At 67.8% G+C, this 23500-nt stretch overlaps 4 protein-coding genes across 5 annotated transcripts; 2 read left to right on the forward strand and 2 right to left on the reverse strand.

The window, feature by feature from the left end:
- The first annotated feature begins 1646 nt into the window (after positions 1-1646).
- Positions 1647-5499, forward strand: DALRD3 (DALR anticodon binding domain containing 3). 2 transcript variants are annotated; one of them, XM_059716108.1, is made up of 13 exons: positions 1647-2003; positions 2106-2407; positions 2479-2747; positions 2929-2987; positions 3085-3207; positions 3336-3406; positions 3594-3652; positions 3793-3875; positions 4041-4197; positions 4433-4491; positions 4753-4866; positions 4966-5034; positions 5118-5499. In XM_059716108.1, the coding sequence occupies exons 1-13, from the start codon at positions 1827-1829 to the stop codon at positions 5235-5237; spliced, it is 1662 nt and encodes a 553-aa protein (XP_059572091.1). In that variant the 5' UTR covers positions 1647-1826; the 3' UTR covers positions 5238-5499. The 2 variants fall into 2 exon arrangements, with proteins under 2 accessions (XP_059572091.1, XP_059572092.1); XM_059716109.1 differs by having other exon boundaries at positions 1649-2003; positions 4074-4197.
- Positions 5500-6700: 1201 nt separating this feature from the next.
- Positions 6701-10816, reverse strand: WDR6 (WD repeat domain 6). The gene is made up of 6 exons (XM_059716105.1): positions 10480-10816; positions 8011-10402; positions 7783-7878; positions 7536-7652; positions 7238-7356; positions 6701-7168 (listed from the first exon to the last, which is right to left on the reverse strand). Exons 1-6 carry the CDS (start codon positions 10739-10741, stop codon positions 6729-6731), a joined length of 3426 nt encoding a protein of 1141 aa, XP_059572088.1. The 5' UTR covers positions 10742-10816; the 3' UTR covers positions 6701-6728.
- A 4-nt stretch (positions 10817-10820) lies between these two features.
- On the reverse strand, positions 10821-22328 carry P4HTM (prolyl 4-hydroxylase, transmembrane). Its single transcript, XM_014604690.3, has 9 exons — positions 22035-22328; positions 21872-21953; positions 15177-15367; positions 15007-15103; positions 13559-13721; positions 12606-12791; positions 12203-12293; positions 11690-11813; positions 10821-11247 (listed from the first exon to the last, which is right to left on the reverse strand). Exons 1-9 carry the CDS (start codon positions 22311-22313, stop codon positions 11006-11008), a joined length of 1455 nt encoding a protein of 484 aa, XP_014460176.3. The 5' UTR covers positions 22314-22328; the 3' UTR covers positions 10821-11005.
- Positions 15362-21385, forward strand: LOC109286226 (secreted frizzled-related protein 5). Its single transcript, XM_019499805.2, has 4 exons — positions 15362-17045; positions 17698-17870; positions 18413-18502; positions 19057-21385. Exons 1-4 carry the CDS (start codon positions 16723-16725, stop codon positions 19368-19370), a joined length of 900 nt encoding a protein of 299 aa, XP_019355350.1. The 5' UTR covers positions 15362-16722; the 3' UTR covers positions 19371-21385.
- Positions 22329-23500: the final 1172 nt, after the last annotated feature.

The raw sequence follows: 23500 nt of genomic DNA on the forward strand, positions 1-23500 counted from the left end.
GAGCCCAGGCTCTTCACCAGTCTCGTGCTCCTGCAAGCTAAAGATAGACCCTGGCTTCCTGAGGAGAAACCACCACAGCAGCAACAGCTGCCGCAAGCTGCCGGCCACAATGTGGATGTGGCCACCTGCAGCAGGCCGGAGCGGGTGGCGGGATCACGCGATGCACTCGTGCTTCCTGCAGCTCCAAGCGCGGCGCGGGGTGGGGGACAGACACTGGGCTGGCTGCCTGCCTGGGAAGGGCCCTGGCTGCCCGGGACGGACCCTGGAGCCGGTGAGGGACAGCCCTCTGGAGAGAGATTGCTTTGGAATGACACGATCACTCCCGCTGAGCGAGACGCCCGACAGCCATCGGGAATATCGTGTCGGTCCAAAGCTCTTTCGGCGCCACCCGGAGCAGAGCGCGCCCACGGGTGGCCTGGCCCGGCCTGCAACAGCCCCTGCCGCGGACGGAGATGGCCCCAGGATGCGCCCGCCTGGCTGCTGGGACGTGCTGCTGCCCCCCCGCCTGGTGTAACGACGCCGGCGCCTGCCCTACACTACAGCCCCACGCATCGCTGCCCGCCACCATGCTGCGGCAGTGGGGGATGTGTGGACACGGGTCTGCTGCAGCCACCGGCCATCCAGTCGGCGAGGCTGCGGCTGGCAGCCGGGGTGCCCGGGCCTCTTCCTGCCACTGCAGACAGTCAGCAGTTGGTCTGGCGTGAGCAGCATTCTCAGATCACCTCTTGGCTGTGGGTGGTGCAGAGAGCGCCGCACCTTTGCCACAGGCTCCAGCAGGGAAGGGGGCCTGGAGGCCTTGGCAGCCACCTTGAACTCAGGGCAAGGGGCAGCTGTGGGTGCGGGTGTGCATGCACGCGCGGGTGTGGGGGGTGCTTGCCCCAGCAGGTTCCCGTTTGCAGACGCACGTGCCTCGGCGGTAGAGGAAAGAGGAGCCGCTCCCTCGCCTTGTTCCTCTTTCGCCAGCGCACAGCCCCGTCCTTCCCAACCCGGAGCCCGACTCGGGACCACGGGCCCGGCTCCCCCCGCGCCTCCCAGCTCCCGGGCCCCGCCTCGGCCCCAGGCAGCAGGAGCCTCAGTGAAACGGGTGCTGTAAGGGGCTGCCGATGCACAATAAAGCTCCTCCCTGCCTGCTCCTGACTGCTGTGGTCGCTGTTTGCTGCGGGCAGAGATGCCAGCAAGTTCCTTCTGCTTTTGTTTCCAACGGCTTCTCTGCGAGGATCTAGACCCAAGGCGGCTGCGCGGGCCCAGCCCGGAAATCCCCGGGTGTAGCGCCGAGCGCGTGACGAGCCTGCCCGATGCCGCCTGGGCCTGGCCTGGCCTGGTGCCGCACCACAGCCTGGGCGTGCTTGGGGCAGCGCTGCGGGGGAGCGCCACATCCGCAGTGACGCTGCGAGGGGGCAGATGTGACACCGCGGTGTGGTGTGAACAGCCGTGGCTCTCAGCTCGGTCCTGGGCACGTGGAGCCCCCCCTCCACTCCCAGCCCCGCGCTGCCCCGGGGGAGCCGAGCCGGGGTCGCGGCGCACCACGCGGGCCTCGCCCACAGCCCGGGGAAGGCGCCACTGTTGCCACGCCCAACATGGCCTCTGCCCCGCCCCCACCGCGCCACACCCAACATGGCCGCCGCCGCCCCTTGCTTGGCCCAAGATGGCCGCTTACCCGCGTCCAAGATGGCTGCCCGCCGCGCGCTGAGCCACATCCAAGATGCCCGCCGCAGCTCGCCCTTCCGCGCCGTGACCTCACTGCCGCGCGCCGGAAGTGGCCGTTCGTCCGTTGTCACGCCGCGGCTCCGGCCCGGGGTTCCGGGGTCGGCGGCGGCCCGGCAGTCATGGAGACGGGCGAGGCCCGGCTGGCCGTGGCGGACACGCTGGCGGCGCTGAACGCGGCGCTGCGGCGGGACGCGGGCCCCGGGCTCTGGTTTAAGGAGACCAGCGCCCGCAACCTGCGCAGCCGCGACTTCCTGGCGCCGCGCGGCGCGCTGCGCACGCTCTTCCCCGGCGGCCAGGTCGGGGGCGGGGCCTGGGCGAAGGGGCGGGGCCTGCGCAGCCCGGCACGTGCCCAGCGCGGCACGAGGGCCGGGCCGGGGCTCACGGCGCTGTCCCCGCAGGTGCCCGGGGCGGCGGTGGAGGCAGTGCAGGCACTGCGGGGCGCGGCGGTGCCGCCGGTGCGGAGCTGCCAGCAGGGCGTGGCGGGGCTGGCCGTGCAGCTGCACCGCACTGCCGTCTTCCGCCACGTCCTGGCCTCCGCCGACACCTACGCCCGGCCGCCGCCGCCTGCCGCTGCGGTGTCGCCGCGCGTGGTCCTGCACTGCGCCGCCCTGCAGCGCCGCCGCCCCGCGCCGCTCGGCCTGGCCCAGCTGCGCGCCGTCCTGCTGACCGACCACCTGGCTGCGGTGCTCCGGGCATGCGGGTCAGTGGGGCGCTGCCCGGCTTGGGGGGGCGCTCAGGCCTGGCCCCCGTGCTCACGCATTGGTCTCGCAGGGCGAACGTGCGCCTGGTCCCGGCTGCCCCTGAGGACAGCGTCCGCGAGCTCCTGGGCCAGCTGGGGGTGGACTGGCCCTGGGCGCCCGAAGCGCCGTCCCCCCCGGAGGCTGTGGCAGCCTGGAAACGAGCGCTCAGCCAGTGCCCGCACGCCACGGCGAGGGAGCCGGGCCCAGGGGCCGACGGGACGCTGTTTGTGGTGCGCCTGAGGAGCTTCCTGGAGCAGCGGGGCCTGCAGGGCTACGACCCCAGCCTGGACGTCCTCCGGGGTAGCGTTGCTGGTGGCGGGCACGGGGCGGCGGCAGGGCGTGCTTCCTTGCCCAGCGGCAGCGTGCGGCTGGATTGGCGCTTTCTGCCCCGCCGCACGGAGGCAGGACGCCAAGGCAGAAGCCTGTGGGGCGGGGCAGATGGAGAGAGAGGGCCCCTTGCAGAGCTCTTCCCTCCCCGCAGTGACCGAGGAGGAGCTGCGAGCGCTGGCAGAGGTGGAGCGCGCGGCCCAGCGCAGCCTGGTGAGTAGCTGTGCTGCCGCGGCCTGGGCAGCGCGCGGGGGTCGCGGGGCTCGGAGCACACGCGAAGCAGCCCCTGCTGCCCTCGCGCTGTGCGCAGGCCGAGGCCCCGGGGAGCGCCTGCACCGTGCTGCACGTGGTGAGCGGCGAGGAGGAGCTGCAGCAGCAGAAGGCCGACTTGCTCTGGAGGATGCTGGAGCCTGGGGCGCTCTCTGCCGCACAGGTGAGGGGCAGCGTTGGCCTCGTGCCCACCCGAGGGCAGTGGGGGGAGCTCGACCTGCTGTGCTCCCCGGCGAGGGGGCAGGGGCTCGGCTGTCCCCAGCCCAGGCTGATCTCTTCTCTCTCTTTCAGAAACACCTCGTGTGCGGGCCAGTGAAGGCTACAAGCGCTTCACTCCCTGAAGGGGCCTCGCAGTACTACCAGTAAGTGGGGGTCACCAGTCGCTCCCCGGTGCTGCCTGCTGTTGCACTCTGCCAGGGGCGGCACCCAGCGCTGCGGTCGCTGCCTCGGCCAGGCCACGGGTGCTGCTGTTGGCTCTGCCAGCAGGGCCAGGCTCGGCGGTCGCAGCCACGGGGCTGCCTGGGCTCTCACCTGCACTCATCTCCCCAGGCTGCGCCAGCGCCAGCTGCACAAAGCCTCGGTGATGAAGTACGGAGACCTCGCCCATGGTAACGTGTCGCCCGCCACTGGGGGAGAGGAGCTGCTAGCACCCCGGGGCCCTGCCTGGCACATGCAGGAGCAGGCGGTGCGAGGGGAGGCAGAGGTCAGTACCTGCAGCGTCCCTACTCTGCCCCCCTCCTCCGCACAGACGAGTCCTGGACCGAGGTCAGCAGGGTCCTGACCTCCGCAGCCATCCGCTTTGAGATGTTGAGCACAGCCCACCGCAGCCAGGTGAGAGCCACGAGGCTGCCTCATGCCCAAGGACAGCAGCACGGTGCCCCCAGCCAAGCGCCCAGGGTCTCTGCGGACGGGATGACATTGCAGGGCCTTCCCCAGGGCACAGGGGTCCAGGGCTCCCTGGAGCAGGGGTAGGCCGAACTTGGTATTGGGGAGCAGGGAGGTGGGGGACCAGGTGGCCTCTCCCCACAGATCACGCTGGACCTGGCAGATGGCGGCATCTCCACCAAGGGCACCCGGAGTGGGGCCTTTGTGATGTACAACTGCGCCCGGCTGGCCACACTCTTCCAGATGTACCAGCAGGCTGTAGAGCAAGGTGAGCGTGCGCCAGCCCTGCCGGCAGGGTGGGGGAAGTGCTGGCAGGTGGGCCCAGGCTGGGGCTCCGTGCCTAGAGGGTCGCTTGAAGGACTGCAGGGGTGGGAGCGTGGATCTGGCAGGCTGGGCTGTGGAGACGCCAGCATCAGGCACCTGGGGCACAACCCGGGGCTGGAAACCCTTGGCCCCAAGTCTGCACAGCCATGGGCACTGCCCAGTCCGGCCTCTGCTTCCAGGTACCTACCCAGCCTTGCCTCCGCCGCCAGAGCTGGACTTCTCCTGCCTCCGGGAAGAGGTGAGCAGGGCAGAGGACCCAGGCTGGGAGGGGCCGCTCCCTCGAAGGGCCCGGGCAGCGCAGCAGGAGGCGGAGGGCAGAGCCCAGGGCCCAGGGGCTGTTGCTGGCTGGGAGGGAGGCAGCTGCAGCCACTTGGTGCCACAGGGAAGCATTGGGTCTGCTCCAGGCTTGGGGCTTCCCTCCCTGCTCCCTCCCAGGCTTGGGGCCAGGGGCTGAGAAGGGAGCAAGGCAACACTCACCCACATCTCCACTCCCTGCCAGGGCGAGTGGCTCCTGCTCTTCAACCACATCCTCCCCTTCCCTGAGCTCCTGCAGCAAGCAGCTCAGCTCCCCATCTCCAGCAGCGGGATCCGCATCACGGCCAACACCGAGGCGGTGAGAGGCGGGTGCTTCCTCAAGCAGGGGCAGAGGAGCTGGTGGGAGGCAGGGCAAGGGACAGGCTGCGGGCCCAGGCTCACGTGCCACGTCTTGCAGGTGTGCAGGTTCCTGGTCCAGCTCAGCATGGACTTCAGCTCCTACTACAACCGTGTCCACATCCTGGGGGTGAGTCCTGCGGCCGCGGGGCCGGCACTGGCCAAGGGACCTGTCCCACAGTTGCAGCCCTCACTGCTGCCTTCTCTCTGCAGGAGCCACTGCCTCATTTGTTCCCCCCAATGCTGGCCCGGCTACAGCTGCTGAGTGTGGTGAGGAATGTGCTGCACAGCGCCTTGGCCACGCTCCACCTGCCACCCCTCAACCAGGTCTGACAGCGAGGACCCTGCCGATGCCAGCCAGGGCATCCTGCCAGCACCCTCGGCCGTCATAGGCTGTGCAGGGTGCTGGTGAGCACACGGGACAGGAGGTGGAGGGGTCTGCTCCACCTGAGACGGGTGCCCACTGGAGCAGACGGGGCCTCATGCCTGGCTGGAGGCGCTCCAGGGAGCCATCCTGCTATGGAGACTTCTGCTTCTGCTTTGCTGAGGTCCTATTGCCTCTGCCCACCTGGGGCCAAATACAGCCTGTTCTCCAGCCGCTGCCCTGTGCCTGCTTGACCCCTGCCCTGACCTCCTGCGGGGGGAGGGAGTGACCCCGGGCAGGCGCTGCGGGTCCCTAGCACAGTGGCTGCAGCAGCTGGCGGGTGGGGAGCTGGCGTGGGCACGCCAGGGCTGGCAGGTGAAGTCGCAGCTGAAGCGAAGGTTGGTGGCAGGTGGTAGCTTTGCCTTGGGCAGCCTGTCCCTATGGCACCCCCAAGGGTGCACACCTCTGCCACGTCACAGCTGCCTGGGCCCTGCTGTCCTGGGGGCTACGGCCTGGCTCTCTGAGGCCTGGGCAGAGGCTGATGGGGCCAGCGAGCGCAACATCGCTACCGCCCAGGTTCGGGCTCCGCTAGGCACCGTGAGGGCTGGGCTGCTCCCCTGCAGTGGCACAGAGAAGGCATCTCAGGGCCTCATGCTTGGTGGCAGCTGGTTACAGCCCTCAGGGCCCTGCAGCAGTAACGAGCACCCGTGTCTGGGTTCTCAGTGCTCCCCAGAGCCTCCACCTGCTGCCCCCCACCCTGAGCCACAACCAGGTGCAGGGGAACCACTGAGGGCATCTCACTGCACTCCTCATGCACCGTGCTAGGCACTCGGGGCAGCTCCGTCCTGCTCGGCTGCACAGCAGCAGGAATTGCCAGAGCCGTCGGGCAGAGGCATGCAGGCATGGCACCCGCCTAGGGAAGGGGGCATGTCCTGTGCGCCCGTGGAGCCTGGCTGGCAGCCGGTCACCCGAGGGACAGCAGGGAAGGCACCTCCAGGCACAGGCTGCGCAGCCTGCGTGGTGACAGCAGCATCCTCTTGTGGACCACGTGGCACCAAGCCCAGCTCAGTAGCACCCTCCCCATGCACCCAAGAGCTCCATCTCTACCTCCTGGTGTCTCCCACAGGGCAGGGTTGCAGCACTTGTGTGCCTGGCGCAGCCCAGGGTAGTGCCAGCGCCTGAGTCACAGACGGCAGTGCTGGCTGCCCCAGTGCCTGTGGGGTGCCTGCCCCGCACCTCGCTTGCCTGGAGAGCTGTGTCTGCAGCAGCATCACAGCCCAGCCCAGCCTGCAGCAGCCACAGCAAGGGCACAAAGGCAGCTGCCAACCGGGCACAAAATATGTATGGGGCTCCAGTGCCAAGTCTTCCCCGCAGCAGCTGCATGGTCCCAACCCCTGCCCCCCCTCCCAGGAACGAGGGCGCCCAGCCTGGCCCCAGGTCACCAGCCCTTTATTGCCCGCTCAGGCCTGGCACCACATGACCTCCAGGCCCTGCCCGGCCAGCGCGCAGCAGTAGCCTGGCTGCTCCCCCGGCCCCGTGGCTTCCCAGCAGTCCAGCTCCGCCACATCTGCCACGGGGCAAAACCTGGCACCCAGGAAGGCGAGGCCTGCCTTGCCCAGGTGCCACAGCACAAGGCGCTGGTCCACAGAGGCAGAAGCCAGCAGGTCAGGCTGCAGCAGCCGCAGCCCTGTCACAGAGGCTGCGTGGGCGCTTGGCTGCTGCAGCTGCTCCTGCAACAGGACTGGCGTGGTGGCTGCACCCACAGCCACAACACACACGTGGATGGAGCCATCGTCACTGCCGCTGGCCACCAGGAAGCGCCCGCAGGGAATCTCCAGGACATGGAGGCTGTTCACACCACAGCTGTGTGCTGGGACGGTCAGCACTGGGGCACCCAGGTCTGTGGGGCAGAGGGGCATCAGTGCTGGGCTCCCGCCACGGCACAGGGGACAGTCAGAGCATCACTCACCCCAGGGCTGCGTCTCCTCGTCCGTTGGCTCCGGGGCTGCCGTGGCCTGAGCGACGGTGGCGGTGATATCCCAGAAGGCAATGTTGCCATCCGTGGCGGCACTGCACAGGAAGTGTTTCCTGGGGAAACAGGCAGGGTGAGGGCGTAGTCGGGGGCACAGGACGCTCCACCCCGTGCGGCTCCCACAGCCTAGGTGGCCCCTGCTGACTCCATGCCAGGGGTTTGTCGGGGGCAATGCCTGGCTGCTGCTTGGGGTCCCTGCCCCTCACCCCCCGAGGCAGCAGGGGCTGGTGCTCACCTGGCACCGCCAGCCGGCCGGTGCACAAAGGCCTCCACCTGGAGGACGCAGCGCTGGTGGTGGAAGGACTCGGCAACGAGCTGCAGGCACCGGGCAGCCTCCTGCAGCACAAACAGCCTACGCCCGCGACCCAACAGGGTCAGCACCGGGGCAGGGGCTCCCCCAGCTCCCTGCCTTCAGCCAAACCAGCCTGGGGCACTTCCAGCTGGGCCCCCCCCCCCCAAAACCAGCCCCCGCAGGGCCTCACCGCACAGATCCGTCGCTGCAAGCAGCAGCCAGGACCACGCAAGGTGGCGGCAGCTCTGTGGCATCAGCGCCAACCACGACCGCAATGCGCATGTACCTGGAGCACGTGGCACTGTCACCCCACCTGCAGAACTGGGCACCAGGGCCCCTGCCCCACACCGGAGCAGCAGAGCCCTGCCAGCCCCACCCCACGGAGCCCCAGCCGCCTGGCACGAGGGGGGGTTGTCACCTTGTCTCAGGATCCATCTTGACCATGCGGTGCTTGTTTCTCATGCGGTCCCAGCGCTCGTCCAGCCGGTGGGAGGCCACGTGCAGCACCAGGCAGGCGATGCCAGCTGGGGCCGTGGGGGCTGCGCTCAGCAGCAGCCGGTAGCACTCCAGCTGCGCCCGGCCCCCTGCCGACACCAGCAGGGCCGACAGCTCCCCGGGCACAGGCGGGCTCAGGCTCCCAGCAGCTATGGCCAAGGCTCTGATGCTAGAGATGTGGTCGCTGAGTGTGGTGAGCGGCGTGGCCGTGCTGTCCTCTGTGTTGAGGGCCAGGACCGTGGCTGTGGTGTCCTCGCTGCCCGTGACGAGCACATGCAGGGGAGGGCGGCCTGGTCCAAGCACGGCCCCCACATGCCGCACACTTGTGACTTGCCGCCCATGCAGGGCCTCGCGCAGCACCTGCAGCCCAGAGGAGCCTGCCTGGCCGCAGCAGACGTGCACGGCCCCGGCCTGCACCCAGGAGAAGGCATCGGTGGCCGTGCCGCGATGGTAGCTCCAGGAGCGGTGGCCCCCGCCGCAGGGCAGGCAGCGCAGCGGGGCGCCGGCACAGGTGCTCCACAGCACGAAGCTATCGGCGTGGAAGCCCAGCACCAGCAGGTCACCGTCGGGTGTGAAGCGCAGCTCCTCCACCCACTCCAGCCCCTTGCCGGGCCTCTGCCGCCGCAGCTCCTCCAGCTGCCCAGCTCGCACCCGCAGCTGCCGGAAGCAGCCGTCCCTGCCCGTGCTGTACACCAGGCCCTCGTGACAGGTCACCGAGGTCACGCCCATCTTCCCATGCAGCCCGAAGAGGAGGGAGACGGGACCCTGCGCGGGGGACTCGCCAGTGGGTTCAGGGGTGTTTCCGCAGGCCGGGGGCTCCTCGCTCTCTCCCTCCCCTCGGGCAGGGTCCGGGCCGCAGGGGAAGAGCAGCAGAGAGCCCCTGCGGTCACCGCAGACCCAGAGCCCGTCCTGGGGCAGGAAGGCGGCGCTGGTGTGCCAGCGGTGTCTGCAAAGTGGCAGCAGGTAGCGTCCCCGGGGGATCAGCACCAAGCCCTGGCCCCCGGGGCCGCAGCAGGCCTCCAGCCAGAACAAGGCACCCTCAGGGCCCGAGGCGAAGAGCGCGCAGGTGCCGGGGTCGCTGCCTGGGCGCGAGGCCCAGCTCAGGCTGTGCACCTTGCCTGCAAACAGCTGCCGCTCCGCCCCGCCCGCCACGTGCTCCAAGGGGAAGACCCGGACGTACCCCCCCAGGCTGCCCATGGCAACCAGCGCGGCTCGGCCCGGCAGCCGCGCCACCTCCAGCAGCCCGTAGGAGCGGAAGCGCCCGTCCTCCAGCACCGGGCTCCAGCGCCCGGAGCCCACGTCGCAGGCATGGACGGCGCCCGCGTCCGTCAGCACCAGCAGCTGGTCAGGATCCACGAGCCGCACGGCCCGGGGGGCCCCGCTGCCCGGGGGCGCGCCCAGGTCCCGCTGCTGCAGCTCGTCCCCGCGGAGGTGCCAGAGCCGCGTCCCGGCGTCCATCCCGCCCGTGGCCAGCCAGCCCCGCTCCTCGTGCACGGCCACGGCCCGGACGCCGCGGCCCCGGTGCCCCTGGAAGCTGCGGACCACGTCGCCGCCGGGGCTCCACAGCAGGCAGGCGCAGTCCTCGCCGGCGCTGACCAGGCCGTCGCGCAGCAGCTGCACGGCCCACACGCGCGCCTGGTGGCCGTAGCGCACCCAGAGGCAGCGGGCGGGCGTGCGGGGGGCGCGCAGGTCGCCCACGTCCCAGAGGCGCACGCTGCGGTCGTCGGCGGCGGAGGCCAGCAGCCCGCGGCCCGGCGCGTAGCACATGCTGAAGACGACGCCGTCGTGGCCGGCCAGGCGCGCCCGCGGCCGCACCCCGCCGTCCGCCTGGGCCGGCTCGGCCGCGCGCCACACCACCAGCTGCTTGCCCACGGTGCCGGCCACCAGCGCCAGGTCGTGCCAGGCGTCGCCGGCCAGCAGCGCCGAGTAGAGCACGCCGCGGTCCTGGCAGCGCGCCTCGCGCAGGGTGCGCCGCGCCGCCCAGTCGAACAGCGCCACGGCGTTGTGGGCCAGCGCCAGGGCCAGCTGCTCGCCCGCGCCCCGCAGCCAGCGCGCGTCCCACACCCAGTCGGGCAGCTCGCAGGGCGGCCCCCGCGGCACCAGCTCCGCCGCCGCCCCGCGCCCGCGCAGCTCCAGCACGGCCAGGCCCTTGCCCCCGAAGGCGGCCAGCGCGGGGCCCGCGGCGCCGGCCAGGGGCTCCTTCCGCTCGCGGAGCCCGTGCACCGTGTGGCCCCGCAGCACCCGCCGCGCCCGGCGCCCCGCGCCCGCGCCCGCCTCCGCCGCCGGGCTGTAGAGCACCACGCCGGGGCCCTCGCCTGCGGGGAGGGAGGGAGGCGGTCAGGGGAGGGCCCTTCCCCGCGCCCCGCCCCGGCTCCGGCCCGCCCGCACGCACCGGCCAGCAGCTGGTCCCCCACGAAGGCGAGCGCGGTGACGGGCGCCACCAGCACCAGCGGCTCCATCGCGGGGGCGGCCGCGGCCCCGGCCTCGCCCCGCACCATGGCGCCCCGGCGCGCACGTGGGCCGGCGCCGCAGGAACCCGAGGGCGTGGCCACCGGCCGTAGCGCACTGGCCTCGCCCCTGCCGGCGGACCAATCCGGTGGCCCCGCGCTGCCAGGCACCACCCCACTTCCGGATTCTGCAAGGCGGCGCGCCATTGGCCCGTGGTTGCTAGGGGCGGTGCGCAGCCCGGTGCCAGGGCCCCCCCGCCCCCGACAGAGCAGGGCCGAGCCCGAGCCTCGCAGCCGCCTTTATTGCACCGCCCGGGGGCGCTGCTCCAAGACAGCGACAGCGATAGCGATGGCGTCATCCGCCCGCGCGTGCGCACCGGGGGCCCCGGCCGCAGGAGCTGGGCACGTGGCAGGGGCGAGGGCAGCGTGCGAAGGGCCGAGCGGGCCGGGACCAGGACGGCCAAGGAGTCCCTAGAGTTCCGCGTGCTTGTCACTGTCCGGCGTGTCCACGGCCCGCTCGCTCTGGCCTGCCGCACCCTCGCCCGCTCCCGCGTCCACGTCCTCTCCCGTGTAGCGAGCCATCTCCTGCTGGAACTGCAGCTGGCGCCGCCGGTTGGGGTCCACGTTGATCCAGTTGTTGGCCACCCACTTAGTGCCCTGCGTGACCAGGCAGCCTCCGTGCAATGCATACTCGTCCAGCTCGCCCACCCAGCCTGCGGGGCAACGGCAGCGCGCTGTGCCGGGGCAGGCGGCACAGCCCAGCACCGCGAGGCCAGGCAGCTCCTCCCTCCCTCGGGCTTCCCTGCTGCCTCCCGGGCTGGCCGCGCCGGATCGCGCCGTGCAGGGGGGTCTGGGGAAGCCAGGTGCCACCTGCCGCGCAGAGCAGGGCAGGACAGCCGGAGCCTCGCTGCCTGCACCTGACAAGGACAGGGCCCAGCCTCTTGCAAGCCACTGCGGGTCTGTTCCCGTGCACCGGCCCTGCAGCCGACAGGGGCAGGGACGGGTCCCACAGCACGCGTTGCGGACGGCAGGAAGTGATTGCAGCTCAAGGCTGGAGGGCCCCATCTCCCTCGGGCGTGTGATGCCCTGGGGTCCCCCGCACCAGGGGCCGGGAGGCAGCAGAGCCTGATCCCCGCGCCCCGTGGCAGGCAGTACCTTCCCCGTCCGACAGGTAGTTGTACCAGAAGACAGCCGTGCCCTGCCGAGGCTTCACGCGCAGGTTGCCCTTGTCGCAGTTCTTCCGGGTGTCTCGCAGGTCGACGTCGTTCTGGATCAGAGACTGAGACGCACACAACGGCAGTGTGCCGGAGTGCTGAGCACGCGACACCCCCGCGCCCCTGGCCCAGCCCGCAAGAGAGCAGCCCTGGCACCCCCCAAGAACAGCCCCGTCTCGCTTGCGGGGCTTCCCTGCACCTCCGATTTCAGCTGCTGCCCCTAGATGCTCCACGCCTCCCCAGCATCTGTGGCCAGCAGGGCAGCACCTCAACCCCTGAGAACCATGCTCTGCGCCTTCCCGGATGTGGGCACTATTGGACTATGAAATGTAAGGGCCCAGGGTGTGACCGTGTTGCAAGTGCGGGCGTAAGGAACCCAAGACCCAGACCCTGCCTTGCCCTGGGCACGAGGGGCTCCCGTTCACAGCATGGGGGCCAGAGGTGGCTGCATTACCATCTCCTCGTAGGTTCTGTTGTCAGCAATGGGGAAGACCGTCTCGCCGCCCCCGGTCACGTTGTTCAGGTAGAACAGCACCGTCACATAGCTGCGAGAAAGCATAGCTGAGGGACGCAGCCTGCAGCTCGGACACCAGGCTCCCGGCACCACCCATGGGCTGGCCTGGGTTGCTGTCTGGGGAGCAGAGGTGGGCAGAAACACTCTGGCAAGGAGGTGCCCAGTGCTTGCCTCTGCCAGGGTCAGTCCCCTGCTTCTCCCTGGGCTTCCCCCTCTCCTGCACCCTCCTGAGCTGGCTCCCGAGGTCACAGTCAGACCAGCCACACATGCAAGGCCCCCAGCGTCTGACAACTGCACAGACCCTGCTCCTGGCCCAAGCCCCCTCCCCTCCAGCCCCGCTCACCGGCATGAAGTCTCGAAGGGAGCACTCTCGTTGGCCACCAGCTTGGTGTGGCTGCAGGCGGTCTCGGGGAACACGGGCCCGCTGTCCATGTGGGCATGGTAGTGCCCTCCCTGGTCGTACCGCACCACCTGCAGCGGTTCGCTGTGCTCCACGATCTCTGGGGGCAGGCGTGTCAGGCGCATCACCCTGGGGGCAAGAGGCAGAGCAGGTGAGGCAGGAGCAGCACTGAGGGAGAGGCTGCCAGCTCTGCAGCCCAGGAGCCTACCCCCGAGTCCAGGTCCCCAGGACTACCCATGACATGTAGGGCAGTCCCAAGCCTGTATGGGGATGGCCCTGCCTGGGAGACTGTGTCCCTGAGGGCAGGTGGAGAGGGAGGCCTGCGACAGGGGCTCCAGGAGACAAGGAGCACAGGCCCTGGGACCATGCACATTGACAGTGCTTGTACAACCCTGGTTCCCAGCCTGAATGAAGACAGCAGGCTCAGCCCTCCCCTGGTGGGGTGTCAGATGTAGCTCTGGCATCAGTGACTGGGGAGGAATCCCTCTTCTTAATGCCTTGGTTCTGCCTAATTGGTACTCAGGTGAGACATGCAATCAGCCCCGTAATTGGTGGCAGCCCCATAAGGGGAAAGTTGCTGCTCTCCCCCAATCAGTCTTCCTGTCACTTCTAATTAATTACCCCCCCACCCCCTCCAGGCTCCCTGGAGTCTTTGCAGGGCTGCCCCGGAAGCAGGATGTGCTGCAGGCTTGACTCTGCACAGCGTGAGCCGTGTTGCTGGATGAATTAGAGTCCTAATGGGAAACTGGGCTCCTCTCCTTCCAGCGGGGTGAACACTAACAAGGCAGGCTGTGGCCATCCCAGCAGGGCTGTGTGTGGGCAGACAGCTCGGCTGTGAGTGTGTGTGGACGCCGCCTCCACCCCTGCCCCTGGACCTGGGCTGCCGGACCCCGAACCTTTGTCGTATGGCCCTCATGACGTGGTGGGCACCCTCGCCTTGGTACAGCCACGTGTGCTGGCTGTTCCGCACCAGCTCGCTCATCTTCACAGTCCGGCTCCCCATGTACTTGTGGAAGTCACGGATGTTAAGCTGTTTGAACTCCTCCAAGCTCAGCACGCCTGCAGGAGAGAGGGGCGCCAGCCAGCTCTGAGCTGTGCGCGTGACCTGAGCCTGGGCTTTGTCGTAGGAAAGGGCAAACCCTTGCGAGTGCCCACAGCTGTGTGCGCCTGGCTGAGGGGTGCACGCGATGGGCATGACGTGGAGATGACGGCACACGCCCGTGCTGTGCAGGGAGGCGCGTCCTGCAGGTGACATTCCATCCAGATAGGAGCGTGCTACGGCAGGGCAGGGCTTTGCTTATCCAGAGGAAACCGGACAATGAAGCCAGCCCGCTCAATGAAGCACAGGGGAGATTGCAGCCCCCAGCCGGTGCTTCCAGGGCCTCGGTGCCCCTTGCCCAAAGGGGTGCCTGGTCACAGGGTCAGCTGGGGATAGCTGCCCCCAGCATGGGCACAGCCAGACTGCTGGCTGCCTCCACTTCCAGCTGCCTGCATACATCCTCTCCCTACTGCCCTTCCCCTTCCCGCCGCCCACGACACAGTGCCACGTCCGGGGCTGACCCAGCCTGCCCCTGCTGTGGGCAACAATGGAGGGAAGCAGCAGCCTGGAAGTGAGGCCCTGCCAGTGGCGCAGAGCAGGGCACAGGAGCTGGCCCCCAGGCTTCCCCTCCCTGAGCGCTCACAGCAGGGAAGCTGCAGACAGCTAGCTCCTCCGCCCACGGCCTGCCAAGGAGGTCACGAGCCACAAGGGCACGGGGCCAGCGCGGGGGCGGCTCCCTGGTCCCGGCGTGGCTCAGTGTGCCAGGCGACTGGAAGTGAGCGCGCCCAGCCTGTGCGTGCACTTGATTTGACCAGGAAATGGAGAGGCGCTCCATTGAGAGCACTCTAATTGGAGGGGGGCCAGGCCAGCTGGAGGCCGGGGGGAGGGGGGCTCTGGGAACGCTCGCACCCTTTGGTGGGGTGGGCAGGGAGGGAGAAGGGCAAAGTGACCTCCTGCCCATATACCCTGGCATCTCGCGCAGTGCCCAGGCCTCCGCAGTGCCACCTGCCCTGGGACTCCAGCTCCCCCGTGAACAGACCCGCAGGCCTCCCCGACTCAGCCACCCCAGGGCCAGTTCCACAGCCACCGTGCAGCTGGCACGGAGAGCACGCGCTGTGGGGACTAGGGCATGCCAAGGGCTCTGCAGACAGGATGTGGCGTGGGCTCTGGCCACCTCTTCTCCGTGGGGTGGGGGCCAGGGCAGGAAACCTGCTGCAGAGCAGATGCAAGCAAGGCCCATCCATGCATCCATGCCACAGGGGCTCCAGCACACAGGGTGGGGGGTTGCCCCAGGGCTGCACTCACCATTGCCATCAGGATCTGCCTTGACTGCAGCGTACATCTCCCGGACGCTCTCGGGGGTCATCCACCGGCCACTCCCCAGGCGGGTGTGCGTCAGCACCTGCAGCAACAGGCCACAGGTCACCCGGGGGCACAGAGTGGTCCTGCCCTGGCCCCCTTTCCCTCCTCTCTACCTCCTTAAGCTGCAGCTGCCCATCCTGGTTGTGGTCCAACAGGTTGAAGATGTCCATCTGGCTGATCTCAATCATCTCCAGGGCCTCCTCGTAGTCTTCGGTGGGCAGGATCTGGCTCTTCTGCAGCCCCTTCAGCTGGGCCAGGTGGATGATCAGCTTGCACTCCTCCTCGGTCAGGAAGTCGGGAATTTCTGCGGAGAGGAGGGGAGCTGGTTGGAAAATCCCAGAGCTTCCCCAGGGCGTGGGGAGCCCGGGCCTGGCTGGTGGGAGGCAGCTACACTGGAGGGGCAAACACGAGGCACTCACGCTAGCAAGCCTGTCAAGCATGTCGACCTCCCCTGCCCTCAGGACAGGAATTCAGTGTGTGGCAGATGGTCACACGTGGCCTGGCACGGGCCCTGCACCCCAGGGCCCAGAGCAGCCGGCCACTGGGCTTGCTCAGCACCCGCAGCGAGAAGCTCTCGGCTCAGGACACCATGGATGTGGGTTTGTATTTGAGGGTCGGCCGGAGGCCATGAGAGCTGCACAGTGCTCAGGGCCGGCTTTGCCCTGGACCCTGCAGGAACCTCACTTCACCTGGCCCTGGTCAGCAGCACAAAGCCGGGCACAGGCAGCTACTGCCAAGAGGGCCTGGCATTTTGAAAGCAAAACCATCTCCCTGTGCCCACGTGGCTGGGGGAGTTCTGGCTGAACGGTGCCTGGAGCACACAGCAGTGGCCACAGGACACGGGGGGGCCCACGGGACGTGCCGCCTAAGTACAAGCAGCCCCAGACAGTTGAGGGTGAGGACAAGAGCTGCTGCGGGAGCGCTCCCAGCTCCTGCTCTGTGGCTGTAACCCAGAACCTCTGCAGGGGTCAGAGCCAGGCCCAAGACAGCCACCTGCTTCCCAGGCAGCCAGCTCCAGCCGCAGCCACAGCGTCTTGGACAGAGGGGTCCCCGAGGCACGCACCCCACAGTGACCAGCAGGACAGGCGAGGCGGACAGTGATACAACTGCCTGGGCATCTGGACTGCAGGCCAGATGGGAGCGCCAAGCCCCAAGCCCCGCGGCACGGCTCCCTGCCCGTGCCCTGCCATGGGCCGCGAGATGCCAGCCACCAGGCCAGCCAGTGGGAAGCTCCCTGCAGTGGTTAAGTGCTGGCTGGGCGCCCAGCCTGCTGCCCTTAACAATGGCTGCAGCTAAGCAAATGGCTCCTAATTGACTTCGGGCGACACTTGATTGCTCCTCTGCAAAAACAAAGGAGTGGGAAGCATCAGGGTTTACACAGCAACAACAACAACTAATCCGGGAGGCGGGAGCAGGGGTGGGCCTCGGAGACCTGTCAAGCAGAGAGTCAATCAGGGCCAGGGGCCAAGCAGCACCTTCTGGGCCAAGCCAAGCCCCCCAGGAAATGGGAACAATCAGGGCAATTGGCAAGCAGAAGGGCAGCATTGTCTCCCCCAGAGAGGGCTGCCCCAGCCAGACTGGATTAGCACAGGGACTCCCGGGCTATAAAAGCCAGGGGCTGAAGGCAGTGGCACATCTGCTGCCTGCCTCCCACCAGAGATGGGTGCAAAGAGTGGCAGGGACTGGGTGCTGGTGCGGCCGTGGCTGCTGGCCCTGCTGCTGGGGCTGCTGGGCAGGGGCCGCCTGGCCGCCCAGGGGAGCGCCCTGCCCAGGTCCTCGCAGTGCGTGCCCATCCCCAAGAGCATGGCCCTGTGCTATGGCCTGGGCTACACCGACATGAGGCTGCCCAACCTGCTGGAGCACGAGACTGTGGCCGAGGCCACTCAGCAGGCCTCCAGCTGGCTGCCTCTGCTGGCCAGGGAGTGCCACCCGGACGCCCGGATCCTGCTCTGCTCGCTCCTCGCCCCTGTCTGCCTGGACAGGTAAGGTGCCACCGTCTTGCCAGGGGGGTGGAAGGTGCCTGCGGCTGCCTGGCATCTCCATCTCCTTGCTGTGCACCCACCTGGCATGGGGCTTTTCCTGCCAGCTCCCGCCTCCACCTCAGGCCACACACCGCACGCCAGCAGCCTCGCACGGACCCCACAACTGCCCCGCTTCCCTGCCCCAGCCCCTCTGTACCCCCAGGCTCACCCCATGCTGCTTTCTGCCCCGGGGCACACAAGCAGCTTCCCCTCCCCAGACATTCCCCTACCCGCCCCGGAGCCACGAACCCCTCTGTATCCTGCAGCCACCTGCGCTGCCCGTCGGGGAGGCGTGGGAAGGAGGCAGCTCCCAGACCTTCCCTGGGCTCAGGCACTTTGCTCCCACTGCTCTCCCTTGTCCCTGCAGCGAGGGTTGTCTGACAGGCTGGTGGAGCAGGGGGCTCCCCAGATACAAGGCTCCATTTGGTTCCCAACCTGGAGGGCACAGGGTCCAGGTCAGAGCCAGCAGAGCGTGGTCCCCATCTAACATATAGGGACAAATGAGGCCTGGGCTGAGGAAGGTGCAGGGCAATGGATAGGGAGCGTGGGCCCTTGAGCAGGCTCTGGAAGGCTACGGGGAAAGGCTCACCTCAATCCCACCGACTCTCTCCAGCTTCATCTACCCGTGCCGCAGCCTGTGCGAGGCCGTGCGGAGCAGCTGCGCCCCCATCATGGAGTGCTACGGCTACCCCTGGCCTGAAATCCTGAACTGCGCCAAGTTCCCCGCGGATCACAACCTGTGCATCGCAGCCGTCACCCCCGAAGAGACGGCTGCCAGCCGGAGAGGTAAGGCGCCTCCTGACCCACCCTGCTGTCCGGAGCATTGAGTAGCATCCTGCCACGGGGGCAACACTATTTCCAAGGTTAAAACCCCCCACGCCCCAGAGAGCAGAAACAGCCACAGAGTTCATCTAAGATTCCTCCCTGCGGGCCTGACCTGCCCAGGACTCCTGGGGGCTTCTCAGATAGCGGTGGAGTAGCAGCTCCAAGGCAAAGCCAGCTCCGCTGTGCTGCTCTGAGCTAACTACCCTTCCACCTGTACAGCCCTGGTGCTGGCCTTGCCACACCCAATGCTTGGGTGTTTGTGGAGGACCTAGCCCAGCTAACCCACATTTCCAGGGGCAGAGACCCAGTCCAGCCCGGGCTCCAGCTCTCACCCAACACCAGTCAGGAGGCAAAGAGCTGGAGGAAACGGCCCAGCTGAGCACAAGCAAAGCAGAGAGGGGACAGCCAAGGGAGAGGCAGAAGCTGCCCGGGCTGTTCTTCCTACACCCCTAGGGTAGTGGGCTAGTTGTGCACAAGGAAGGCTCTGATGCCTTCTCTTACAGCTGTACCACGAGCCAGCTGCAACGACTGCGAGCTCCAGGAGGCTGGCACCACCAGGGAGGTCCTGGAGGGCTTCTGCGCCAGCGACTTCAGTGAGTACCGCGCTTCTCCCCCAGCCAGCTTGGGGAGCTGCAGAGACCCAGGGGATGGTGGGGTGGAGGGGAACCAAGCAGCACGAGCGTCTCCATGGCGGGCAGCACCCAGCGGGGTCAGCCCAGTGGCTGTCATGACTCCCATCCACATCACGCCTGGAAGCTCACTGTCCTTGCTCGAGCGGAGGGCTGGGAGCAGAGGGCTGTCCAGAGCCGTCAGCCATGCCATCCCCCACAGCACCAGTGCTGAGCTGTCCTGCCACTGCCTGGGTCTCTGGAGCAGAGGTGGAGCTGGAGCTCAGGGCACGGCTGTGGGGGGCCCTCGCCCAGCTGCTTCGAGTGATCCTAGCACTCCCTTTGCTCTCCCTGCTCCAGCAAAGAGCAAAGGGCAGAGCCAGGATCAGCTCCAGGGAACATGCGGGTCTGCTCAGGAAGTTCCCAAGCTCTGTGCAGTCACACTGATTGGGCAGGGAGGGGAAGCCTGGAACTGGCTTTTTGGCCGTAGGAGGGACCCCAGTAGGACATCTCCATGTGTCTGTCTCCTGCTCCACCAGCTGCAAAAATCCGCATCTCCCGGAGGAACGCGACGTCCACCCTGGCCGGCTTCAGCCTGGACACCAGGTTGGAGATGCTGAAGCACGGCCCCCTGCTGTGGGCGGACACCTACCCCAAGCTGCAGCAGTGGCTGGACCTGGATGCCACGTGCGTGCACAACATCATGCGGGGGACGCAGGCGGGTGTCTACATCGTCAGTGGGACCATGCACCAGGGCCGCCTGGTGGTGAACAAGGCCTACGACTGGCACAGGAGGAACCGAGCCCTGCAGCTGGCTGTGCGGCGCTGGAAGCAGCACCGGTGCCGCAGATAGGCTGGCAGGCTGCTCCAGCCCCGCTCCCACACACTGCTCCCTCCCCAGGCCTAGAGCACGACCCCTGCCACCTCTGGCCAGGGGAAGGGGCTCGGAGCAGCAGGCACTTGAGTGGGTCAGACGTAGTTGCTGGCCAGGGGCCAGGCCAGAGCATCACACCACGGGATCCCTGTAAGAGGCTAGGGAGGCACTGCTGCTCCTAGGAGCCCGAGGCTACAGCACTCTCCTCCCACCGCACTGGAGCCCAGCTGGAAGCAGCATCGCAGAGAAAGCGAAGGGGACCCCTCAGGTCAGAGCTGCCCCATGGAGACACCCACTAATTAGCCCTGCCTGTTCCCTCCCAGCACCACGCCGTAGGCACTTCAGCGCTGTTACCGATCTGCGACACAGGGCCACTGGCTGTTCCAGGCACAGAGGTATCATGTGGGTCACCTGCCTGGCAGGAAAAGACAAGGGAGCTGCATCCTCCGTCACACCTTGTACCCCCCAGGCTCCCTGTGCAGGGGAGCAAGGGCTTCGTTTTGTACTGCACTAGCACAGGGCAACACCAGGCGCAGCCCTCCGGCAGCCTCAACCCTGCAGCGCCAGGCCAGGCCCAGAGCGGGGAGAGGCAGCGCCAGCATGAGAGCGTTCTGCTCTCCCACTGCCACAGATGTTCAGGGCAGTGGGCAAACTGGAGAAGGCAGAAAGCAGGGCAGTTGGAGGGGGTGGCTTTGGCCAGGCTGTTCAGGGAGCTGGAGAGGCAAGGTTATTATGGTAATATCTTTTATTGCACCAACTGCTCGTTAGCACCTTTGTTAGCACCTAATGATGCCCCTGACCTAGTGCCCTGGAGAAAGGGAAGCCCCAGGGCAGGATTTACTGCTTTCCCACAACAGGGAAGCTGATCACCAGCAAATCACTGTAAACATCCCCTAGCTGGAGATGCATCTGATACCATTGTCTCCCTAATGATGGCACTAATTGGCCACGAGACTTCCCTGAGGTCAGGGATGGAGTCCCCAGGCCTTCCCCTATTGAAATAGGGTCAGGGAGGTCAGCTCGGCCCTGGCCCTTGTCAGGAGGGAAGATCCCCCTTAGCTGTCAGCCCAGCTCAGCACTGCCAGCTGGTCTGTGAACAGCCAGGCTGCACAGGCCTTGCTTACGGTATGGAGTTAGCTGGGAACTGCTCCTCAAGAAAGATTTGCACTGACAGCCAGGAAACGCAGGGGTGGGGGAGACTTCCCGCTGCCCCCCTCACCCAGCGAGATCTCCAGTCCCAGGGCAAAGCGGAGCCAGCTGGAAGGAGGCCTCTTGTTGAACTCTGAGTACGTTCCTGCAGCACTGCCTCTCCAGAGCAAGTCCTCCCGGGTCAGACAGAGGGGCTGGAGTGCCAGGCTAAGTCTGCCGATGGTCCACAGCTTTCCTGAAGGCTGGGACCAGCTCTCTGAAGTAAACAGCATTCACAAAGACAAAGCAGCCAGGACCCAGGGAAACTGGACTAGCAAAACCCAATTGTCCTGTACCCCCAGGCCACACTGTCTCACTGCTCTTATCACGGGGGTGACTGTTGGAAGACATTCGCTCCACATCTGGGTCCTCTCCCGCTGCCAGAAGGAACACTGTTGGAACGTGTGAGTTATGAATACTGTGTATTCAGACCCGATGATGACCGAGCTGTGGGTTTCTGAAGGATGCTTGTTGCATTAAAGGGATCCAACAAGAAACGCTTGTGGTTCGTTCTGTGTCAGCCACTGTGCCCGTCTTTCCCTACCAGAGGAGGGGACGGTGCCATGCAGAAGTCAGTGGTGCTGCTGCGCCAGGACCTGCCCTGGGCGCACTTTCTCTCTGCCCTACCGAGAGAGCTGGGGAATCGTTACTGCCAGGAAGATGGACGCAGGCACTTCCCAGTGGGACAGAGAGAACTTCCAGGAAGCCTAGAACCAAGGGCCTGGAGAACCAGGCTGTCCATGGGGGTCAAAATGCAGGGTGGAGTGGGTTTCACATGGAGGGCTTTTGTGCCTGTGGAAAGGGAAAGGAGCGTGAGCTCAGGGCCATGCACAGGGGCTGCAGGAGCCCCCCCCACTTGTCTCCCATCTCCTCTGTCAGCGCCCGGGCCCTGCCACAGCCCTGCCCCACCACTGCTTCCAGAGGCCAGGGCCCCTGCCCCTCCCTGGCCCTCGGCCAGCTCTGCAGCACTCCCGGCAAACACTCTGGTCCCTGGGTTTAAAACAAACGCAAGGCGGGGATGTTTGGGGGGGACCCTGGGAACAACCCCAGCCCCCAACCCCCGCAGCAACTGCCCGCGACCAGACCAGGGTGCGGGCACCGGCCTCCCGGCCCCGATCCCGGCACGAGGCACTCGGGAGCCCCGCCCCGGGCGCACGCCTGCCTGGCTGCCCCGACGCGAGGAGGCCCGCGCGGTCCGTCTCCCGAGGGCGGGCGCCAGCGCCGGCAGGACTCGCGGGCAGCGCGCCGAGGGCAAGCCACCGGGCCGTCCTCCTCGCCCGCGCCTGCCTTACCGAAGAGCAGCGGCTTCAGGCTGAGGGTCCTCATGGCGTGCGCCCGGCCCGGCACCAGCTCCAGCCGCTGCTCGTGGCCCACCTGAGGGGAGAGAGGGCGGTCAGGGGCCGCGGTCACGGGTCAGGGGTCACAGGTCACGACCCCCCCCACCCCGGGCCTTGCCTTGATGCCCTCGCGGCGGGGCAGGGCGGCGGCGGGGCCGGCGGGGGAGGGGCCGCGGCCCGGGGTGGCGGGAGGCGGGTGGGGGTCGCCGTCGCCCGCGCTGAGGTGCACGAAGAGCAGCAGCCCCAGCACGTTGAGCACGTAGAGGTGCGCGAAGACCATGAGCACCACGAAGTAGGGCCGCGAGCACACGGGCCGCGGGCGCCCGCCGGGGGGTCCGGGCAGCGGCCGCCCCTCCGCCGCCGCCGCCGCCGCCGCCCCCCCTGCCGCCGCCGCCATTGCCGGTCTCCCGGCAACCGTCGCCGCGGCAACACGTCACCGCGCACGCGTCTCGCGCTAGCCTCAAGGGCGCCTCCATCTTGGCTAAGGGCAAGCCGGCTCCGGGCTGGCGAGGAGGAGGGAGGTGGCGGGCATCTTTAGTGAGGGCACGCCCCCCCCGCCTGCAGTGAGCGGCCATCTTGAGTGAGGGCAGCTTCTGGCTTCAGGCGCAGCCATGGCTCGTGAGGGCACGTGGGGCCGCCCTCAGCCGAGGCCCCCACCCCTCGGCTGCCCCTCCCGTGGTCTTCCGATACGAAACCGGACACCTGCGTCCACGTGTTCAGAGGACAACAGCGGACATAAGGGCGTCACGTTTGCATCACCCGAGCCGCAGAGATGTGATGGCTTGCAGCCAGGAGGCGTCTTCCGCGGCGGGGCGGGGGCGGGGCTCCCTCCCCCCTCAGGGCCGGGCCGGGCCGGGCGGGGCACGGGGCAGATGTGACACCTTTCCTTGCCCCGGCTCCGACGCTGGAGCAGAGCTGTGGCCGCGCTTCGGGCCCGGGGAAGCGGCGAGGAGCTGGCTCAGGCCCCGAGGCGTTCCCTCCCTGCGCGCCGCGCGTCCCCTGCAGAATGAAGACTCTGCGCACGTTTAAAATTAGAAATTCACAATTTATTTCAAATAAACCACTTCACCTCTGGCAAGCGTCTCAAGGGCAGCCTCCCCCGCCGGCCCCTGGGGCAAGGCTAGGAGCGCCCCTGCTCCCCCCGCCGCCCGAGGCAGCCGGGACAGGCCTCCCGCGGCCGCCTCGGCTCCCTGAGACACCTGCAGCCGCCCCCGTGGAGCCGACGCGGGCGAGGAAGGAAACCCCTAGAACACGTCTCGTCGAAAAATAGAGTTCTATGTATCGCCTGCTGAAAACGTCTATACCTGGAGCGCGCGATTCTAGTACAGAAACCTCCTGCCGTCCCACCCGTGCGCGGGGCAGCAGTCATGCAGTTCGGATCAGCAGAAAACGCCGGGTCGCTGCCTGGGAAGCCTGAGGACTGTTAGGGGGCGGCCGCGAGCAAAGCAGGAGTGCGAGGCAGGCTGGCGAGGCGCAGCGAGCAGCTAGCTGCAAGGAGGGAGGGAGAAAAGCGCCCCAAGACAGACAGACACGCTACCGCTGCGGAGGGGAACCTCCCACACGCAAGAGCAGATGTGGGCCCTT

This window comes from Alligator mississippiensis, chromosome 12 (genome assembly GCF_030867095.1).
Source record: "Alligator mississippiensis isolate rAllMis1 chromosome 12, rAllMis1, whole genome shotgun sequence".
NCBI classification, from domain to species: Eukaryota; Metazoa; Chordata; order Crocodylia; family Alligatoridae; genus Alligator; species Alligator mississippiensis.